Genomic DNA, 20,267 nt, shown 5'->3' on the forward strand with positions numbered 1-20,267 from the left:
TTTAGAACAAGGTATAAAGCATTTTTGTTGTTATTTTTACAGAAACTAACATTTTCTTCTAGACACTAATAAAACCAAAAATATTAAGATCAGCAAATGCTTACAAAGATGTAGAAAATTCTTTTACATAAAGTATCATATTAAATGAGAATGTTTCTTTGACATTGTTACAAAAAAAGGCAGAGAAAATCCTATTATCTGTGACAAACTACAATTTTTTTTGTTTTGTTTTTTTTGCGGTGCGCGGGCCTGTCACTGTTGTGGCCTCTCCCGTTGCCGAGCACAGGCTCCGGACGTGCAGGCTCAGCGGCCATGGCTCACAGGCCCAGCCGCTCCGCGGCATGTGGGATCCTCCCGGACCGGGGCTCGAACCGCGTCCCCTGCATCGGCAGGCGGACTCTCAACCACTGCACCACCAGGGAAGCCCCAAACTACAATTTTTAAGTGAAGATTTACAATTGTTATATAAGATACAGATGGCTTTCATGAGGTCCACTCAAAATAAAGTGGCAAATACACTATTTATGGAATTATAAACTACTTTTACCAAGGTTTATAGCAGAAGTCCAGATCAGGATAAAATGCTGATTTCATTTAAAAATGAATAAATATTTTACTAATTTTTGAATGGTGATGCTGTAATTAATCATGGACTCTATCTGACATAACATTTGACATACTATCTTCATAGATACAAGTTCAGGATGTCAGTTGTATTTCTTTTGGAAATTTGGGTTATTATGAAAACTCAGTAATCTCTTTGCTTAATTACAATAGGTTCTCATACTTGATATAAAGCGTTGCGTACTATAAAAAGAAATGTAAATAGCAGAAAAAAATCAAATAAATGAAGTATTGTAATCAGATTCTTAGCCCAGAGAAAATATCCATGCATCCCCAAATGTTAGGAGTGAGGCTCCTAATTAAACCTTTTAGATGAGTAATCTAACCCGCTAGTGAATTCACTTAGTAGTTACCTGGTTTTATAGTGTACCCTACACTAATCATGCATATTTTTTCAGAAAAAAAATTTGGATGTTTTGACAACCTCAAATAAATTGCTAAACACGTTGTACCGATACATCCATAGTTCTGCTTAGTGAACAATTAGCTGCATTCAAAAAATGAAAATCTTTCATGCCTAGCATGGAAGAACTATACCAAGAAACCTTTAGTACATTCAAGAAGTAGCTAAAAAATGAAGTATACAAAATGTAGCATTTAACTGTGCAATAAAATTATAGGAAGCCTGTAGGAAAAACTAGGGCAGAGTACCCAGGGAAAAGTTAATTAGTTCTATTACAATGAATTTGACATCAGTCAGTAAATGTGTTTGAGACCGTAATACAGTTCTTGCTAACAATGCAATTAATCATAGACTTTAAATTTTATGCTGATACTAAGTTAAAATTTTAGGGAACTCGTTAAAAATTTAGGGAACTCCCTGACAGTCCAGTGGCTGGGACTCTGCGCTTTCACTGCCAAGGGCCCGGGTTCAGTCCCAGGTTGGGGAACTAAGATCTCACAGGCTGGGTGGAACAGCCAAAAACAAAAAACAAAAAAACCCACAAATATATATATATAACTGAGAAACTTGTTTCTAGAAATACAAATTTAACACCTCAAGTCAGAGAAAAGAAAATGTACACACACAAAAGAACTGTAATACCCATGGGAACATAAATTATTAAAAATCAGCTACTTTCCCAGATATGATAGGGCAAAAAGAATGACTCAACTATATGAGTCAAAATAATTTTATAAAAAGAAAATTTTAACTTTTGGATCTATACTGGGTAATCCAAACAAAAAGTGGAGCCTAACTTCCTTATTGAACAGAACTGTGAGTTTTCTATTCCCCCCTTCTTAGAACACTTACTTCATAAATCAGAGGTTTGCCAGGCTAATCAGTTTTTTTAATACCACCTAAGTACATACATGTATATTTTCAAAATTCTGTAATCACTATTAAGGAAAAACTAACTGTTTCATTTAGGTCTTACCTAAAGAAGTGAGTCAACTTTACAGTGCAAGAGTATGAATGAGATATCAATATGAATACAAAAGCAAGACTACAAACTGATGTTTTCTTTGGGGGATTTTTTTTTTATGATCAATTCCAAACACACAGTACAGGGAAGATGGAATGAGTAAGAAAAAAATCATATTTTATTCCCCTAGTAACACCGAGTTATATTATTCAAAATATGTTTCAAAGTATTTAGCCAGATCACCAATCCAAGCCACTGCCTTAGTTCAAATGTTCACTAAGAAAATAGTCAAGCAACAGAAATCCATTGTGAGACTTTGTCTAGAGAGAACAGCTACATTATACTATATATAATTTATTAACTTAGTAGTTTAGTCTCCCAATATTTAGCAAGTTTGTGTGAAAATTACTATTCCCACTGGTTCATAGTAACATTAATATAAATGCATCATTTCAAAGTCAATATTCCTTTCACTGTGAACATAAAACTTCTTAAAAGTTAGTTATGGGTTGGGGTAATGACTGGCTGCTGGGATAGCATTGTTCAAAGCCAAATATACTGGCAGGATTGGAAGGCATAAATATATATACAAACTCTCAGGACGGTACTGTTTTCCACATTTTTGCTGTACATACTTGTCTCGTAATATGGTATAAATTATTTCCTCCAATTTGAAAAAAAAATCAAGATGACTACATTTTAATCTTCATTTGAAAATAACCCACTCAAATGAAAAAGAAGTTCATTTGTTAATTCTGTTCAAAAGATGGATTTAAATATATTCTTCACTACATGTACAATTTTTTTTTTACCCTTAGTGCCTTGTTACAACCAGTTTAGCAATTAAGACCTCCAGTGCTTTTGTAAAAAATTGCATTCAGTAGGTAAGACTGTAAAATCTACAGTTGAATCCTTCTTAAGACGCTGAATTATAACGAAGTCCAAAAAACGTATGAGCATTCAGCAATACCTTTGGAACCTGTGAATTATTGCAAAAAATCTTACATGTGCATATAATTCAAACATAAACTTTGTGGGGAAGGGGTGTAAAATAAATACTACAATATTTTTCAACTCTGTTTAAGTGTTGCCTAGATGGTTAGAAGAAAAGATTAATATTACTAATAGTAAGAGTCAAACTATTTTAAAGACTGTTCTCCAAGTAGTTAGAACAATTTCACAAAGCAAAGATAAGCACGAGCCTATGCCAGTACATTTTTTCCTGTAGTGTAACTGCTAATATGAGGTATAATCTGTAGGCAATTAATACAAATATAAATAGGTATAAGCCACCACTAAATCACAGTCTGGTGAAAAGCTTCTCAGCTAATGTACTTTGGGGAGAGAGTTAAGGGAAATGAAGAGAAGGGAAGGACAGGGCAGGTTTCCAGTGGGAACATCAATTACACGCTTTTATCGTTATCATCTTGTATGTAACAGTCCACTGAACAGAAAGATAAATCCTTTCCAAGTATGCTGGTCTAGAATATACTTTATGTAGCATAGTAAGATTATTTAAGTATTACTAATGCTTCATTTGCATTTATATTTGGACATACACATAATCATATATATATATCAAAAAGTATAAACAGAATTTAAAAACACTTTTATCTCACTTTGGAAAACTTAACAGTTAAGACTGAACTATGTGGTACAGAATTTTCTAGAATATCAAAACTCAGGTATAAAACCAAAGGAAAACATTACTATCTCTTTAGTAAATGGCTTGTGTGAAACCTCAAGCTCACTCATCTTTTTCATAGATGTGTTTATTTGATGAGGATTGTGATCCAATGATTGTTTAGCAGCAATTTTACCAAACTGTAAATTCTTTTATTAACGGGCATTATAAACAGATAATACTAATCTTATTTAAAAACGATGAGTGCCACACCAGTGAATATACAGCTCATGAATAACTTAAAAAGTATTTCCCATTTTAAAAGGCAACACTCAGCATACAAAAACCTATACTAAACAAAGAAGCTATAATATGGATACGTGATTGATGTGTCTAAAATGATATATATACAGTACATAATTAATGTTAATTATGTGATCAGTACATTTTTTTCTATATGATTCCCTTCATGCTTCACTTTCCCCAGAAACTGAATTCTGAACTTCTTCTTCTAAAATTGGTACAATCAGGTTATCCTTGGACATCAAATTATATTTCATCACAAATTTAGTAAACCGATGACACAAAAATGTTTCATTCTGTAGAGAGGGGAAAAAAAATATGTCATTTCAATTTACTACTCAAAACCAAATAAATGAGACATAATATCAACATTTATTATTGTCATTCTGATAAGAATGTATCAGGACAATTAGTGAAATATACTTACTTCATATTCATCAAATATCTGCCGGTGATGAAAATAAGCATGTGAAAATATTCTGTAAATCCTACGGCATACTGATCCTAGTTTTGCTACAGATGATTCCTTTATGCTAACCCTAGAAATAGATAAGAAATCATAGATTTATAGAGCTGGACAGATCTTAGGAACAGTATAGTCCAATCTTCTCAATTCACAAGTGCAGAAACTGACACCAGAGAAAGTAAGTGACCAGTCCGGGTCACAGCACTAGTAAGTGGCAAAGGCAGGACTAAAACCCCTGTTCTTCACTCCTGGGGCAGTGCTCTTTCTACCTAACCACACTGCCCAAGAAATTCAGTATTATAGTTCTGAAACTTTGTTAAAGTTTAATGCAATTAAAACAAATCCTGACAAAACAAAACTTACTAAAATATATGTTTATGACATTAACACTCTGTCCACTAGAGCTAATTAAAACTACTGAAAGAATTATTGTTTTATTCTACAGAATTCAATTCTTTTTCGTGTGTGTGTGAGAAATAAAAACTGCCTACATATTACTGATTTTTAAAAAAATGTACATAGGATACCAAGGCAAAAACTGTTATTTTTTACCTGTTTTATATGAGCCCTTTGAAGTTAGTGATATTGGGGAAAAGTCTCCAAATCTATCCACCTGGTAATAAATATCTTAATAGAATAAAAGGCCAGTCACAAACCTCACCAATAATATATTACAGTATGCACACACTTCCTCTCAGATCTTAAAAATCTGAAGGCAAGGATAAGGACTCCTTCAAAAATAAGCAGTCCCAACAGAGAAGAGACTGGTGGTTGCCAAGGGGGAGGAGATTAGGAGAGGGATGGATTGGGAGTTTGGGATTAGCAGATGCAAACTGGTATATATATGGAATGGATAAACAACAAGGTCCTACTCTATAGCACAGGGAACTATATTCAATATCCTGTGATAAACCATAATGGAAAAGAATATGAAAAAGAATGTATATATATGTATAAGTGAGTCACTTTGCTGTACAGCAGTAATTAACACAACATTGTAAATCAACTATACAATTAAAAAATACTCTAGAAATACATAGAAAAAAATATATAAGCAGTCCAACTTAGGAAAATCTGCTCTTTAGGCATGCTAAGAGGATGCCTCTCTCTACCACAGAGATTCAAGTAAGCAAGTGTGTAAAAATCCCAACTCTAAAGCATGAAGGGAGAGCCCTGGAAAATGATGCACAGAAGCAGGAACTGAACTGGCCTGTGAGATTCAGGAGCTGAGTCCTGATGCCTTTAGTTTAACCACAATCTTAATTTCAAAACTTGAATAATTCTGAACAAGCCAAATATATAATAGGTTAAAAAAAAAACAGTTTAAAGAATACAATGTATTAACAAGCAAACTAGTTTTAGTTTTAAAAACAGCAATCTTTAAAATTAAATCCAAAAAGTTTAGCACCATGTTTAAAAGTTTTGTTTACCTGCTGGGAAAATATTTATTGCTATTCAGAAGACATGCAGCACCATCAAGTGTGTGTCTAGTATAGTCTATAGCAGGACACTATAAAAGAAAGGATATAAAAATGCATCAACAAAGAGCTCTACCTCTAAAATTAGGTATATTTATTACTTACGCATCTTATTCCGAAAACCCTGAGCATAGTCTAAGAAAAAGTTCCTTACAATATCAGAATGACTGTAAAACTCAATGTTATGTCAATAAATAAGGCTTTATTATCCCCTTCAACTATAATACCTGGCTTCTAGAAAATAAGTGAATCAGTCCCCCAATTTCTCACTCTCAATATTGTACCTAGAAGAAAACAATGCTTAGAGCTGGGAAGAACACCTGATTATCTAATCTAACCCTCTGGCTATGAGGAAACTGAGGCTGATCAGTTTGCAGAATATGCACAGGTTTCTTGCCAGATCTTAAAAGTCTATAGGCAAAGGTAAGGAATACTTCAAAAAACAAGCAGTCCAACTTAGGAAAGTCTGCTTTTTAGGCATGCTGTCTAAGAGGAGGCTGACTCTGTAACGAAAGAGATTCAAGTAAGCAAGCATGCAAATATCCCAACTCTGAAGCATGACAGGGAGAACCCCTGAAGAATGATGCACAGCAACGGGGACTACCCTTGACTATTGGTCAATGACTTATGCAAGATGATACAGTTAGGAAGAAGGACTTAAAAACCGTAACCCAGATACACCGATTCCTAGTCCACTGATTTATACTTTACCAAGTGGCCCAGCAGCCTCTTTCACTTCACAAATACCTCCAGAGATCACTGCCTCCTTACATCTTAAAAAGCATGCCTTATTATGTTGCTGGTACCCTGTTACCAATCTAGCCGCTCTCTCAAAAATTTTCTTCCTTTGCAATTTAATACAAAATCTGAAGTTCCTTTATATTTTAATAAACCTGTCTTAGTACTATTTCATTTATCAGAAACAATGAAACCTATTTGTCTCATGGCAAATCAGCAAACCTATTAAAGGAAAAATAAAACTATAAAGTAATTCTCCTCTTTCAGTTCTTCTGAAGGCAGAGAGGGAGAAGCATCAAAAGAAAGGAAGACTGAGAATGAACCAGGGAACGAAGAAGGAAAAAAAAGACTAGAGAAAGAAATAAAAATGACTCTAGTTCTACCTAGTAATTAGAATATTTTTCAACTGTTGAGAATGAAACTGGTGTTTAAAAATGCAGTAACTACTAAATATGGCTTAGTATAGTACTTGGCAAATAGATAAAGATTATCTAAACCAAAAAAAAAAGTATTTTTCTAACTATACATCCACAGGAATTTACAGCTAGTAGACTCACTGCCTAAAATAGGAACATGAGCAGTATTTACTGAAAAAAGTATCTTTCTCCATATATATGATTACAGGTGACTTGGTCAAAAACAAATATCCCAAGTCACTGTGTTTCTCATTCATATTGGTCATTTGGGTGTACCGTGGGACACTTTTACAACCTTTAAGTCAGCATGGAAATATAATGCAAGCTACATATTTAATTTAAAAATTTCTAGGGACTTCCCTGGTGGCGCAGTGGTTAAGAATCTGCCCGCCAATGCAGGAGACATGGGTTCGAGCCCAGGTCTGGGAAGATCCCACATGCCACGGAGCAACTAAGCCCAAGTGCCACAACTATTGAAGCCTGCGCGCCTAGAGCCCACGATCCACAACAAGAGAAGCCACCACAATGAGAAGCCTGTGCACCGCGATGAAGAGGAGCCCCTGCTCGCTGCAACTAGAGAAAGCCCGCACACAGCAACGAAGACCCAACACAGCCAAAAATAAATTAAATAAATAAATATATTAAAAAATAAATAAAGTGAGAATAATGCATCTTTACTATTTGCCAAAATGAAACTAGCTTTTTGGATTCAGTTTCCTAATTGGAATTATCACATCATTTACTATACTATGTAGCCAATTTCAGTGAATTATCAATGAAACTGCTATGATTTTCCCAGACGTAGAATGATACACAACCTTAACACTGCTTCAATTTATTAACTCAAAAAAAGTAACACCATGAGTGAAGTCAGTCTTAAAAAATAAGTACTACTAGCTTAGGTATCAGATACTTCTTATTTTGGAGAATTTGCCTTTTCAAACAAAAGAACATAAAATATTGATTTTCCAACTAGAGAATTACGTGTCTTTAAGCCTTAGAGGTCTGTCAATATAATGATCACTTAAAGGTCTATAATCCTACAGCACAGGCCTAACTTAACTATTTTCAATGAGTCAATGTCAAGCAAAAACTAATTACTACAGATTAAAAGGGAATGCAGATCAAAGGAAATGCAATGCATAGTTTAAACAAACCAGTTGTAAATGACATTTTTGAGACAACTAAGGAAAACTGAATGTGTACTAGGTGTTAGATAACGTGAAGGAATTATTTAAAACAAAAAATGTTCTCTAAAAATTGCTACTTCCTATACTCTTGCCTTGACAAAAACTAAATAAGGAGAAAATAACATGAATAAGTTTTTCAAGGTAAGACCAATTATGGAGAGGAAAATCATTACGGTAGGTTTCAAATACGTAGTAAGAAATATTAATGAAATGTAGAGAAAAAATATTGACCTATAAAGTTCAAAAGTAACATTTCTACTTGACAGACTAAGAATCAACTAGTAATCACCAACAGTTATTCCTATCAAAAGACATTAAGACTAAACCAAAAATCTGAACTAGTGCATCTCATCCATTACACACCATATGACAGGTGTTATTCTGTCATAGCCAGTGAATCATAAGTTCTAGCCCATTCAATTGTCCAATTATGAAAAATGATACTACACAAACAAATGGAAAGATACACTGTGTTCATGGATTGTAAGAATTATTACTGTTAAAATGACTGTACTACCAAAGGCAATCTACATATTCAATGTAATCCTTATCAAAATACCTATGGCATTTTTCACAGAACTAAAACAAATAACGTTAAAATTTGTATGGAAACACAAAAGACCCCAAATAGCTAAAATGATCTTAAGAAAGAACAACAAAGCTGGAGATATCAGGTGCCCTGATTTGAATCTATATTACAAATCTACAGTAATCAAAACACTATGGTACAGGCACAAAAATAGACATATAGATCAATGGAACAGAATAGAGAGCCCACACTTACATGGTCAATTATCTATTACAAAAGAGGCAATACATAATGGGGAAAAGAGAGCCTCTTCAATAAATGGTGCTGGGAAAACTGGACAGCTACATGCAAAAGAGTCAAACTGGATGACTTTCTCACACCATATACAAAACTAAACTCAAACTGTATTTAAGACTTAAATGTGAGGTGGGAAACCATAAAACTCCTAGAAGAAAACATAGGCAATACACTCTTTGACAACCAGATTAAAAAATGGGCAGAAGATCTGAATAGACATTTTCCCAAAGAAGACATACAGATAGCCAACAGACACAGGAAAAGATGCTCAACATCACTAATCATCAGGGAAATGCAAATCAAACCACAATGAGATATCAACTCACACTTGCCAAAAAGACTATTATTGGGGACTTCCCTCGTGGTCCAGTGGTTGAGAATCCATCTTGCAATGCAGGGGATGCTGGTTCAATCCCTGGTTGGGGAACTAAGATCCCACATACCGTGGGGCAACTAAGCCCGCCACCACAACTACAGAGCCCATGTGCTCTGAAGCCCACACACCACAACTACAGAGCTTGTGCGCTCTGGAGCCCGCGTGCCACAACTAGAGAGCCCACATGCCGCAACTACTGAGCCTACACACTCTGGGGCCTGTGCACCACAACTAGAGAGAAGCCCACACACAGCAACAAAGAGCCCATGCGCCACAACGAATGATCCTACTTGCCGCAACTAAGACCCGATGCAGCCAAAAAATAAATAAGTAAATAAATATTAAAAAAAAAGACTATTATCAGGCTTCCCTGGTGGAGCAGTGGTTAAGAATCCACCTGCCAACACAGGGGACATGGGTTCCAGCCCTGGTCTGGGAAGATCCCGCATGCCGTGGAGCAACTAAGCCCATGCACCACAACTACTGAGCCCATGTGCCACAACTACTGAAGCCTGTGTGCCTACAGCCCGTGCTCTGCAACAAGAGAAGCCACCACAATGAGAAGCCCACACAATGCAACAAAGAGTAGCCCCCACTTGCCGCAACTAGAGAAAGCCCGCGCACAGCAACGAAGACCCAATGCAGCCAAAAATAAATAAATAATTTTTTAAAAAAATGACTATTATCAAAAAGACACAATTGGCTATACTCCAATATAAAATAAAAAGTTAAAAAAAAAGACTTAAAAAAAAAAGACAACAAATAAGTACTGATGAGGAGAAATGGGAACCCTCACGCACTGTTGGAGGGAATGTAAATTGATACCACTATGGAAAACAGGATGGCAGTTCCTCAAAACATTAAAAATGGAACTGCCATATGAGCCAGCAATTCACTCCTGGGTACTTTTCCAAAGAAAACAAAAACACTAATTCGAACAGATATATGCAGTCCCATGTTCACTGCAGCATTATTTACAGTAGCCAAGATATGGAAGCAACTTAAGTGTCCACTGATTAGATGAAAAGATAAGGAATATGTGGTATGTATACACACTAGCATAAAAAAGAATGAAATTTTGCCATTTGTGACAACATGGATGGACCTAGAGGCTATTAAGCTAAGTGAAATAAGTCAGACAGAGAAAGACAAATACCATATGATTTCACTTATACGTGGAATCTAAAAAACAAGACAAATGAACAAACAACAAAACAGAAGCAGAGTCATAGACATAGAGAACAAAGGTGGTTGCCAGAGGGAAGGTAGGAGGAGTGAAATAGGTAAGGAAGATTAAGAGGTATAAACTTCCAGTTACAAAATGAATGAGTCACACGGATGAAATGTACAACATGAAGAATACTCTCAATACTATTGTAATAATTTTGTATGGTGACAGATGGTAACTAAACTTATCACGGTGATTATTTTGTAATGTACAGAAATATCGAATCACTATGTCATACACCTGAAACTAACACAGTGTAGGTCAATGATAATTTCAATTAAAAATTTTTAAAAAGATACTAATCACAAGAAACCCTAAAGTAGCACTGTACCAATGACCTTGCAGCAAAGAACTCTAAGGGCAAAATAAACAGTGACCTAAAAACTCAAAAAATTTGTCTACCACCATCTTAAAGAGATTTAGGTTATGATGATTTTATTAGTCATTCTATTTCATAAATTCTCACCTCTTTGGGTGTTTTATGAGCTGCACAAAGAAAAATCCATTGTTCAGTTGCTGTCATCTGAGTGCATGTATCTGGATGGCATTCACTCTGTTAAAATAGTTACATTTATTAATATGTAAAATAATAATGAAAAAGTTTATCATCTGAGTTGCTACATTTCATGTAAAATTCTAGAATAAATTAAAAATTCGGGTAAGTCTTTTTAAGCACATTAATTTACAAAAACAGGAAAAAAAATCAGAACTTTCAATTATAGCTTTAACTTAAAACATTACCTGAAGTTTGACAGCAAGTCCATTTAGCTCAAGACAGAATTGCCTAAAAATGTAAATATATAAATGAAAAGTCTTATCCTCCATATTATTTTTAGAATATTAATTGTAAAAACAGAATCCCATCAGTACCATTCTTCCTCCATCATCATCATTATCAACACCACCTGAACTTACATGGCACATTCCTTACAAAGACATACACATTAGTAAACAAAACCCAAAACTAACAACCCTAACAATAATGTTCAATATCAGAGTTCAGTGAGTTGATTACTGTTACACACTGGAAATTGGTACAATTTTTCTGAGAAATACTTTGAAAATATTTACCAAGACCCTTACAAAGTATATATATTTTTAACTAAGTCATTCTCCTAAGAATCTATTCTAATGAAATAATCAGAACTGCAATGCAGACATATGTATAAAGATGTTCACTGAAACTATACACATAAAAAGTTTCTTTGAAACATTATAAATGATTAGCAATTGGAGAGTAGTGAAATGTTGGTATTACATAAACATACAAAGGATATATACTTATATTCACAGTAAGATTCCAGTTATGTAAAAATTCATGTGTGTGTACATATCTGTATACAGATAATCAGAAGAAAGACTAGACATTTTATATTCCTATACATTATACAGGTTTTATTCTGATTACAAACAACATGCTCCTTCTAAAAACTCCAAACAGGACCAAATACAAAATATAAAACAGGAAAGTCCTCCATACTTCCATGACCTCTTCCCAAAAGATAGTTATTGTTTACATGCAAATCTGATTTTCTCTAGATAGATTAAAATATATTGGAATCATATCATACACAATTTCATAACTTGCTTTTTCATCACTTAATAGATCTTGGGCATTTTTTCATGACTTACTTTCCCTCTAAAATTGTCAAACTGAGAATTATAAAGCCTAGAATAATGCTTGGATTGTTCCTACAATAGTTAAGTGCTCAAGAAATATTTTTGAATAAATGAAAAATGGAGCAAATTACATGACATTTAGATCATTTTTAGACAGACTTGCTATTTGATATGAAAAGACAATTAATCCTTTATGTCATAAAGATACTTTATGTTGTCAAAGTACTGAATGTGTTCCCTCTAAAAATCTATCAAATTAATCGCTATGTTTCCCCATCAAACAAATGAATACACTTTGGTTCCGCAAATATGCAACGCTAAAACCTATAATTAGAAGATAAAAGAGAGTTCCAAAAGAAAAACAAAAAACCCAAAACACTGCACATATGTGAAAGGAAAACTATCTTTATTTATTTATTTATTTATAACATACATTAAAATAGAAGAAAGCAAATTAAAAAACAAGGGTCAAATTTTCAGTTGTCTATAACTGTACTTCCTTTCCAGATGCCTAATAATGCTGTTCTTAGATTATACAAATAACACTATTTCTGAATCACCACATAGTCCTCTACTGCCCCATATCTGTAAGTCGCATGTTATGTGTTTCTGAGTTGTTTTCTACTAAGTGGTAATAAAGACAGGTGGTGATAAACACGTTTCTCATCTAGTCCAACCTACTTATGGCCAACAGGAAAATTAAGCTAACTGACTTGGCAGTGCTATAGGTACAATCGGAGGCAAATAGTGCAAACCTAACAGCTTCAAGTTAATTCAGTATAGGACTAGCACACATAGTTATGCAGCTGAGAAGACAAGCCAGAGCTGAAATCTAGTCTACACTCTAGTCACTAAGCCATGCATACTAGCATGGGATTACAGCCACTCAGAGGAAGGGGCATCTTTTCCTAATTACAAACATTCAGTAGGGAGTAGTGGGAGATTTGACTGAGGTCATGATTCAATTCCCATTAACATCATAATATAATCAACTGCATTAATCAGTAACAGCAGGTATTAAGCCTCAAATCAGTAACATTAAGCACATGCAAAAAAAAAAATCAAACTGCTTTTAAAACTCTTCTTGGTCAACTATAAAGATGTATACACTATAATAAAGAGACAAAAGAATATATATGTCATATATAATACATAAATTATACAAAACAAAAAAGTGGTTAATATCAAAAAACCCCAACGGTAATAACAATAGCACCAGGACAAATGGAATATGAATAAGAAAGATTTTACAAGTTTTGTATAATGCATATTTCATAGTCTAAGTTAAATAGGGAGGAAAATGTCTTTCTTAGATCTGAAATAAAAACCTTGTAAATTAAAATTGGGCTTCCCTGGTGGCGCAGTGGTTGAGAGTCCACCTGCTGATGCAGGTGACACGGGTTCGTGCCCCGGTATGGGAAGATCCCACATGCCGCGGAGCGGCTAGGCCCGTGAACCATGGCTGCTGAGTCTGCACGTCCGGAGCCTGTGCTCCGCAACGGGAGAGGCCACAACAGCGAGAGGCCCGCGTAACGCAAAAAATAAATAAATAAATAAATAAATAAATAAAACGAACCCTCACTTTTTAGGAATTATGCTTACAGTGAAAAAAACACACTTGCTTATTTTCATCACTAATCCCATAGGTAAGGAAGTAGTTATTTTCAAAGCTGATTAAAAAAAGAAAGAGGATATATTATACTAAAGTGCTCTCTATATTTATAAGAATGGCATAACATCTACATACTCATGCTTTCAATTATCATGCATCGAGATGTATTAAAAAAAAAAAAAAACTCGATCAAGTAGTCAAGTGACTTGCCCAAGAAAATGGCAGATTACAAAGAAGTCTCAGCATCCTGAAACTGCTGAACGGTTATGACAAGACAGTGTCTTAACAATATCTAGACAAGCCTATAGCATCAAAACAAAACAACAGAAAAAGTACCTTGTCTACAAACTGAGGCACTCATCACAGGAAATGGTCTAATTTATTCAGGAAAAGTCATATCTCTACTCCACCTTATTATCTAAAAATCAACTCACAGTAACAAACTCTGATCAACACATATCTCATACAACATCCTCTATTTTTAATGTATCAACTCATCCTAGCTCCGATTTACAATGGAAAGTTTATAACTTCAAGAAATAACCTAGTAGCTTCAGAATACAAGTGCTTCTAAAGTTAACTCATGATTCATTAGAAATCAATTTTCTCATTCAAAGGATATTATGAAAAGCTCTAAAACTTCTTACTTCAGGATTATAATTAATCTCCATTTACCAAACAAAAGACTGGAAGTTCACAGTAGTTACCAGGTAACTCGTCAGCTACCAAGTCTAGACTAGGACCTCTAGAGAGAAATAAAGTAGATAAATAGTAGGTAGTAGAAATGAGTTAAGTACATGGAAATAATGCATCTGTGATTAAATGATGTAATTAAGGAAAACCACGTAAAAAGATAATAAGGCCCAAATCCATAAATATAGAAAACAATGAGTAAATAACAATGTTGAAAACTTTATAACGTAAAAACATAAAAGCTTTAGAACTTTGCTTTTTGGTCTGTAGTTAACTAATTTATGATTCATAATCATCATTAATATTAAAGGTTATTTTTTACTACTAGGAGTACTATTACTATTTTGATACATAATAAAGACCTACCTTAAATGTTCATACTTCCATACACCTTCATCTTGGCCTTCAGGTGGTTCAAGAATTTTGTCAATATTGGAACAATCTGCTCTTATGTTCTGTTGAATATACTACAAACAAAGAAGTTCTTACAGTTAATTAAAATATACTACATGGTAAATCTTATGAGAGTTATTATTGTTTAATGGGTACAGAGTTTCAGCTGGGGAAGATGAAAAAGTTCTGGAGATGGAGGTGGTAATGGTTGCACAACAATATGAATGTACTTAATGCCACAGAATCGTACACTTAAAAATGGCAAAAATGATAAATTTTATGTAATATATTTTTTACCACAATAAGAAAAAGCAGAGTAAACACCGAACAAGAAAATCCAAAGAAATCCATGCTCAGAGGTAATCAAACTGACAAAAACTAAAGATAAAGAAGCCAGTGGGGGTGAGTGTGTGTGTGTGTGTGTGTGTGTAAAGAATCCAGCAAAAAAAGAGACAAATGACCTATAGAAAAAGGATTCAAATGAGTGCAGCTTTCTCACCAGAAAACACAGATGACAGGAGGAAATGGCAGAACACGTATAAAGTGCTGAAAGAAAAGAAATGTCAACCTCTGTATCTAGCAAAAATACCCTTCAGGAATGAAGATAAAGATATTTTCAGAGGAAAGAAAACTACGGAGGTTTACTGAGCTCTGCCCACCAGAGCAACAACCAACTCTACCCACCACCAGTACCCGCCATTAGGAAGCTTACATACATTTAAGTGATATATTTAAAGTGATGAAAGGGAAGCAACTACAACCAAGATTACTCTACCCAGCAAGGATCTCATTCATTTTCGATGGAGAAATGAAAAGCTTTACAGACAAGCAAAAGTTAAGAGAATTCAGCACCAACAAACCAGCTCTACAACAAATGCTAAAGGAACTTCTCTAAGTGGGAAATGCAAGAGAAGAAAAGGACCTACAAAAACAAACCCATAACAATTAAGAAAATGGTACAGGAACATACATATCGATAATTACCTTAAACGTGAATGGATTAAATGATCTAACCAAAAGACACAGGCTCACTGAATGGATACAAAAAAAAGACCCATATATATGCTGTCTACAAGAGACTCACTTCAGACCTAGGGACACATACAGACTGAAAGTGAAGGGATGGAAAAAGATATTCCATGCAAATAGAAATCAAACAAAGCTGGAATAGCAATACTCATATCAGATAAAATAGACTTTAAAATAAAGAATGTTACAAGAGACAAGGAACGACACTACATAATGATCAAGGGATCAACTTCAGAAGAAGATATAACAGTTATAAACATATATGCACCCAACATAGGAGCACCTCAATACATAATGCAACTGCTAACAGCTATAAAAGAGGAAATCGACAGTAACACAATAATAGTTGGGAACTTTAACACCTCACTTACACCAATGGACAGATCATGCAAACAGGAAATTAATATGGAAACACAAGCTTTAAGTGATACAATACACCAGATTTAACTGATATTTATAGGACATTCCATCCAAAAACAGCAGATTACATTTTCTTGTCAAGTGCACACAGAACATTCTCCAGGACAGATCACATCTTGGGTCACAGATCAAGCCTCGGTAAATTTAAGAAAATTCAAATCATATCAAGCATCTTTTCCAACCACAACGCTATGAGATTAGAAATCAATTACAGGGAAAAAAACTTAAAAAACTCAATACATGGAGGCTAAACAATACGTTACTAAATAACCAAGAGATCACTGAACAAATCAAAGAGGAAATCAGAAAACAGCTAGAGACAAATTACAACGAAAACACGACGATCCAAAACCTATGGGATGCAGTAAAAGCAGTTCTAAGAGGGAAGTTTATAGCAATACAAGCCTACCTCAAGAAACAAGAAACATCTCAAACAAACAATCTAACCTTACACCTAAAGGAACTAGAGAAAGAAGAACAAACAAAACCCAAAGTTAGTAGAAGGAAAGAAATCACAAAGATCAGAGTAGAAATAAATGAAATAGAAACAAAGAAAACAATAGCAAAGATCAATAAAACTAAAAACTGGTTCCTTGAGATGATAAACAAAATTGATAAACCTTTAGTAAGACTCATCAAGAATAAGAGGGAGAGGACTCAAATCAATAAAATTAGAAATGAAAAAGGACAAGTTACAACAGACACCACAGAAATACAAAGCATCCTAAGAGACTACTACAAGCAACTCTATGCCAATTAAATGGACAACCTGGAAGGAATGGACAAATTTTTAGAAAGGTATAACCTTCTAAGACTGAACCAGGAAGAAACAGAAAATATAAACAGACCAATCACAAGTAATGAAATTGAAACTGTGCTTAAAAATCTTCCAACAAACAAAAGTCCAGGACCAGATGGCTTCACAGTGAACTCTATCAAACATTTAGAGAAGAGCTAACACCCATCCTTCTCAAACTCTTCCAAAAAATTGCAGAGGAAGGAAAACTTTCAAACTCATTCTATGAGGCCATCATCACCCTGATACCAAAACCAGACAAAGACACTACAAAAAAAGAAAATTACAGACCAATATCACTGATGAATATAGATGCAAAAATCCTCAACTAAATACTAGCAAACAGAATCCAACAACACTTAAAAAGGATCATACACCACGAGTGGGATTTATCCCAGGGATGCAAGGATTCTTCAGTATACGCAAATCAATTAGTATGATACACCATGAAAAAAAAACCATATGATCATCTCAATAGATGCAGAAAAAGCTTTTGACAAAATTCAACACCCATTTATGATAAAAACTCTCCAGAAAGTGGGCATAGAGGGAACATACCTCAACATAATAAAGGCCACATATGACAAACCCACAGCAAATGTCATTCTCAATGGTGAAAAACTGAAAGCATTTCCTCTACGATCGGGAACAAGACAAGGATGTCCACTTTTGCCACTATTATTCAACACAGTTTTTGAAGTCCAAGCCATGGCAATCAGAGAATTAAAAGAAATAAAAGGAATACAAGCTGGAAAAGAAGAAGTAAAACTGTCACTGTTTGCTGATCACATGATACTATACATAGAGAATCCTAAAGATGCCACCAGAAAACTACTGGAGCTAATCAATGAATTTGGTAAAGTTGCAGGATACAAAATTAATACACAGAAATCTCTTACATTCCTATATACTAACAATGAAATATCAGAAAGAGAAATTAAGGCAACAATCCCATTCACCATTGCAACAAAAAGAATACAATATGTAGGAATAAAACCTACATAAGGAGGTAAAAGACCTGTACTTAGAAAACTGTAAGACACTGATAAAAGAAATCAAAGATGACACAAACAGACAAAGAGATATACCATGTTCTTGGACTGGAAGAATCAATATTGTGAAAATGACTATACTACCCAAAGCAATCTACAGATTCAATGCAATCCCTATCAAATTACCAATGGATTTTTTTACACAGCTAGAACATAAAATCTTAAAATTTGTATAGAGACACAAAAGACCCCGAATAGCCAAAGTGGTCTTGAGAGAAAAAAACCGAGCTGGATGTATCAGTCTCCGTGACTTCAGACTATACTACAAAGCTACAGTAACCAAGACAATATGATACTGGCACAAAAACAGAAATATAGATCAATGGAACAGGATTGAAAGCCCAGAGATAAACCCACGCACCTATGGTCAACTAATCTATGACAAAGGAGGCAAGGATATACAATAGAGAAAAGACAGCCTCTTCAATAAGTGGTGCTGGGAAAACTGGATGGCTACATGTAAAAGAATGAAATTAGAACACTCCCTAACACCATACACAAAAATAAAATCAAAATGGATTAGAAACCTAAATGTTAAGACCGGACACTATAAAACTCTTAGAGGAAAACATAGGAAGCACACTGACATATATCACAGCAAGATCTTTTTTGATCCACCTCCTAGAGTAATGGAAATAAAAACAAAAACAAATGAGACAAAAAAAAAAAATGAGACCTAATGAAACTTAAAAGCTTTTGCAAAGCAAAGTATACTACAAACAAGACAAAAAAACAATCCTCAGAAGGGGGAAAAATATTTGCAAATGAATCAATGGACAAAGGATTAATCTCCAAAATATATAAACAGCTCATGCAGCTCAACATTAAAAAAACAAACAACCCAATCAAAAAATGGGCAGAAGACCTAAATAGACATTTCTCCAAACAAGACATGCAGATGGCCAAGAAGCACATGAAAAGCTGCTCAACATCACTAATCATTAGAGAAATACAAATCAAAGCTACAATGAGGTATCACCTCACACCAGTTAGAATGGGCACCATCAGAAAATCTACAAACAACAAATGCTCCAGAGGGTGTGGAGAAAAGAGAACCCTCTTGCACTGCTGGTGGGAATGTAAATTGATACAGCCACTATGGAGAACAGTATGGAGGTTCCTTAAAAAACTAAAAACAGAATTATCATATGATCCAGCAATCCCACTACTGGGCATATACCCAGAGAAAACCATAATTCAAAGACACATGCACCCCAATGTTCATTGCAGCACTATTTACAATAGCCAGGTCATGGAAGGAACCTAAATGCCCATCGACAGACAAACGGATAAAGAAGATATGGTACATATATACAATGGAATATTACTCAGCCATAAAAAGGAATGAAATTCGGTCATTTGTAGAGATGTGGATGGATCTAGAGACTGTCATACAGAGTGAAGTAAATCAGAAAGAGAAAAACAAATGTCGTATATTAACGCATATATGTGGAACCTAGAAAAATGGTACAGATGAACCAGTATGCAGGGCAGAATCAGAGACACAGATGTAGAGAACAAACGTATGGACACCAAGGGGGGAAAGTGGCAGGGGGGTTCATTGTGGTGGGATGAATTGGGAGATTGGGATTGACATATAACACTAATATGTATAAAATAGATAACTAATAAGAATCTGCTGTACAAAAAAATAAATAAAATTAAATTAAAAAAAAAATTAAAGCTAAGGAGAATTCCTAGCCAGCAGACGGCTCTAAAAGAACTGCTAAAGGAAGTTCTTTAGTTAGAAGGAAAAAAAAAAAAATAATACCAGAAAGAAACTTAGACTATCAGGAGCAACAGCAATTATATTAATATCTGGGTATAAATATATATTAGACCATTCTTCTCTTGATCTTTAAAATATGTTTGGCAGATGAAAGCAAAAAATATAATATTGTCTGGTGGGGTCTTCAATGTATGTAGATGTAATATAGATAACTAAAGCATAAAGGAGGAGAGTAAAATGGTTCAAATGATGACAGTATCTACATTTCAATTGAAGCAGTAAAATAT

General features: G+C 34.5%; 1 protein-coding gene across 2 annotated transcripts in view; it reads right to left on the reverse strand.

Moving 5' to 3' along the window:
• Positions 1-2,147: 2,147 nt before the first annotated feature.
• The window catches only part of HSPE1 (heat shock protein family E (Hsp10) member 1), a 39,880-nt gene continuing 21,760 nt past the window's right edge, over positions 2,148-20,267 (reverse strand). For both annotated transcript variants that reach the window (XM_019939212.3, XM_019939210.3), the window contains 6 exons: positions 14,928-15,028; positions 11,378-11,420; positions 11,103-11,189; positions 5,815-5,894; positions 4,346-4,457; positions 2,148-4,214 (listed from right to left, as the gene is read on the reverse strand). In XM_019939212.3, the coding sequence (XP_019794771.1) occupies positions 4,083-4,214; positions 4,346-4,457; positions 5,815-5,894; positions 11,103-11,189; positions 11,378-11,420; positions 14,928-15,028 (555 nt within the window). In that variant the 3' untranslated portion in view covers positions 2,148-4,082. The remainder of the gene's footprint in view (positions 4,215-4,345; positions 4,458-5,814; positions 5,895-11,102; positions 11,190-11,377; positions 11,421-14,927; positions 15,029-20,267) is intronic.

This window comes from Tursiops truncatus, chromosome 7 (assembly GCF_011762595.2).
Source record: "Tursiops truncatus isolate mTurTru1 chromosome 7, mTurTru1.mat.Y, whole genome shotgun sequence".
In the NCBI taxonomy this organism is placed as follows: domain Eukaryota; kingdom Metazoa; phylum Chordata; class Mammalia; order Artiodactyla; family Delphinidae; genus Tursiops; species Tursiops truncatus.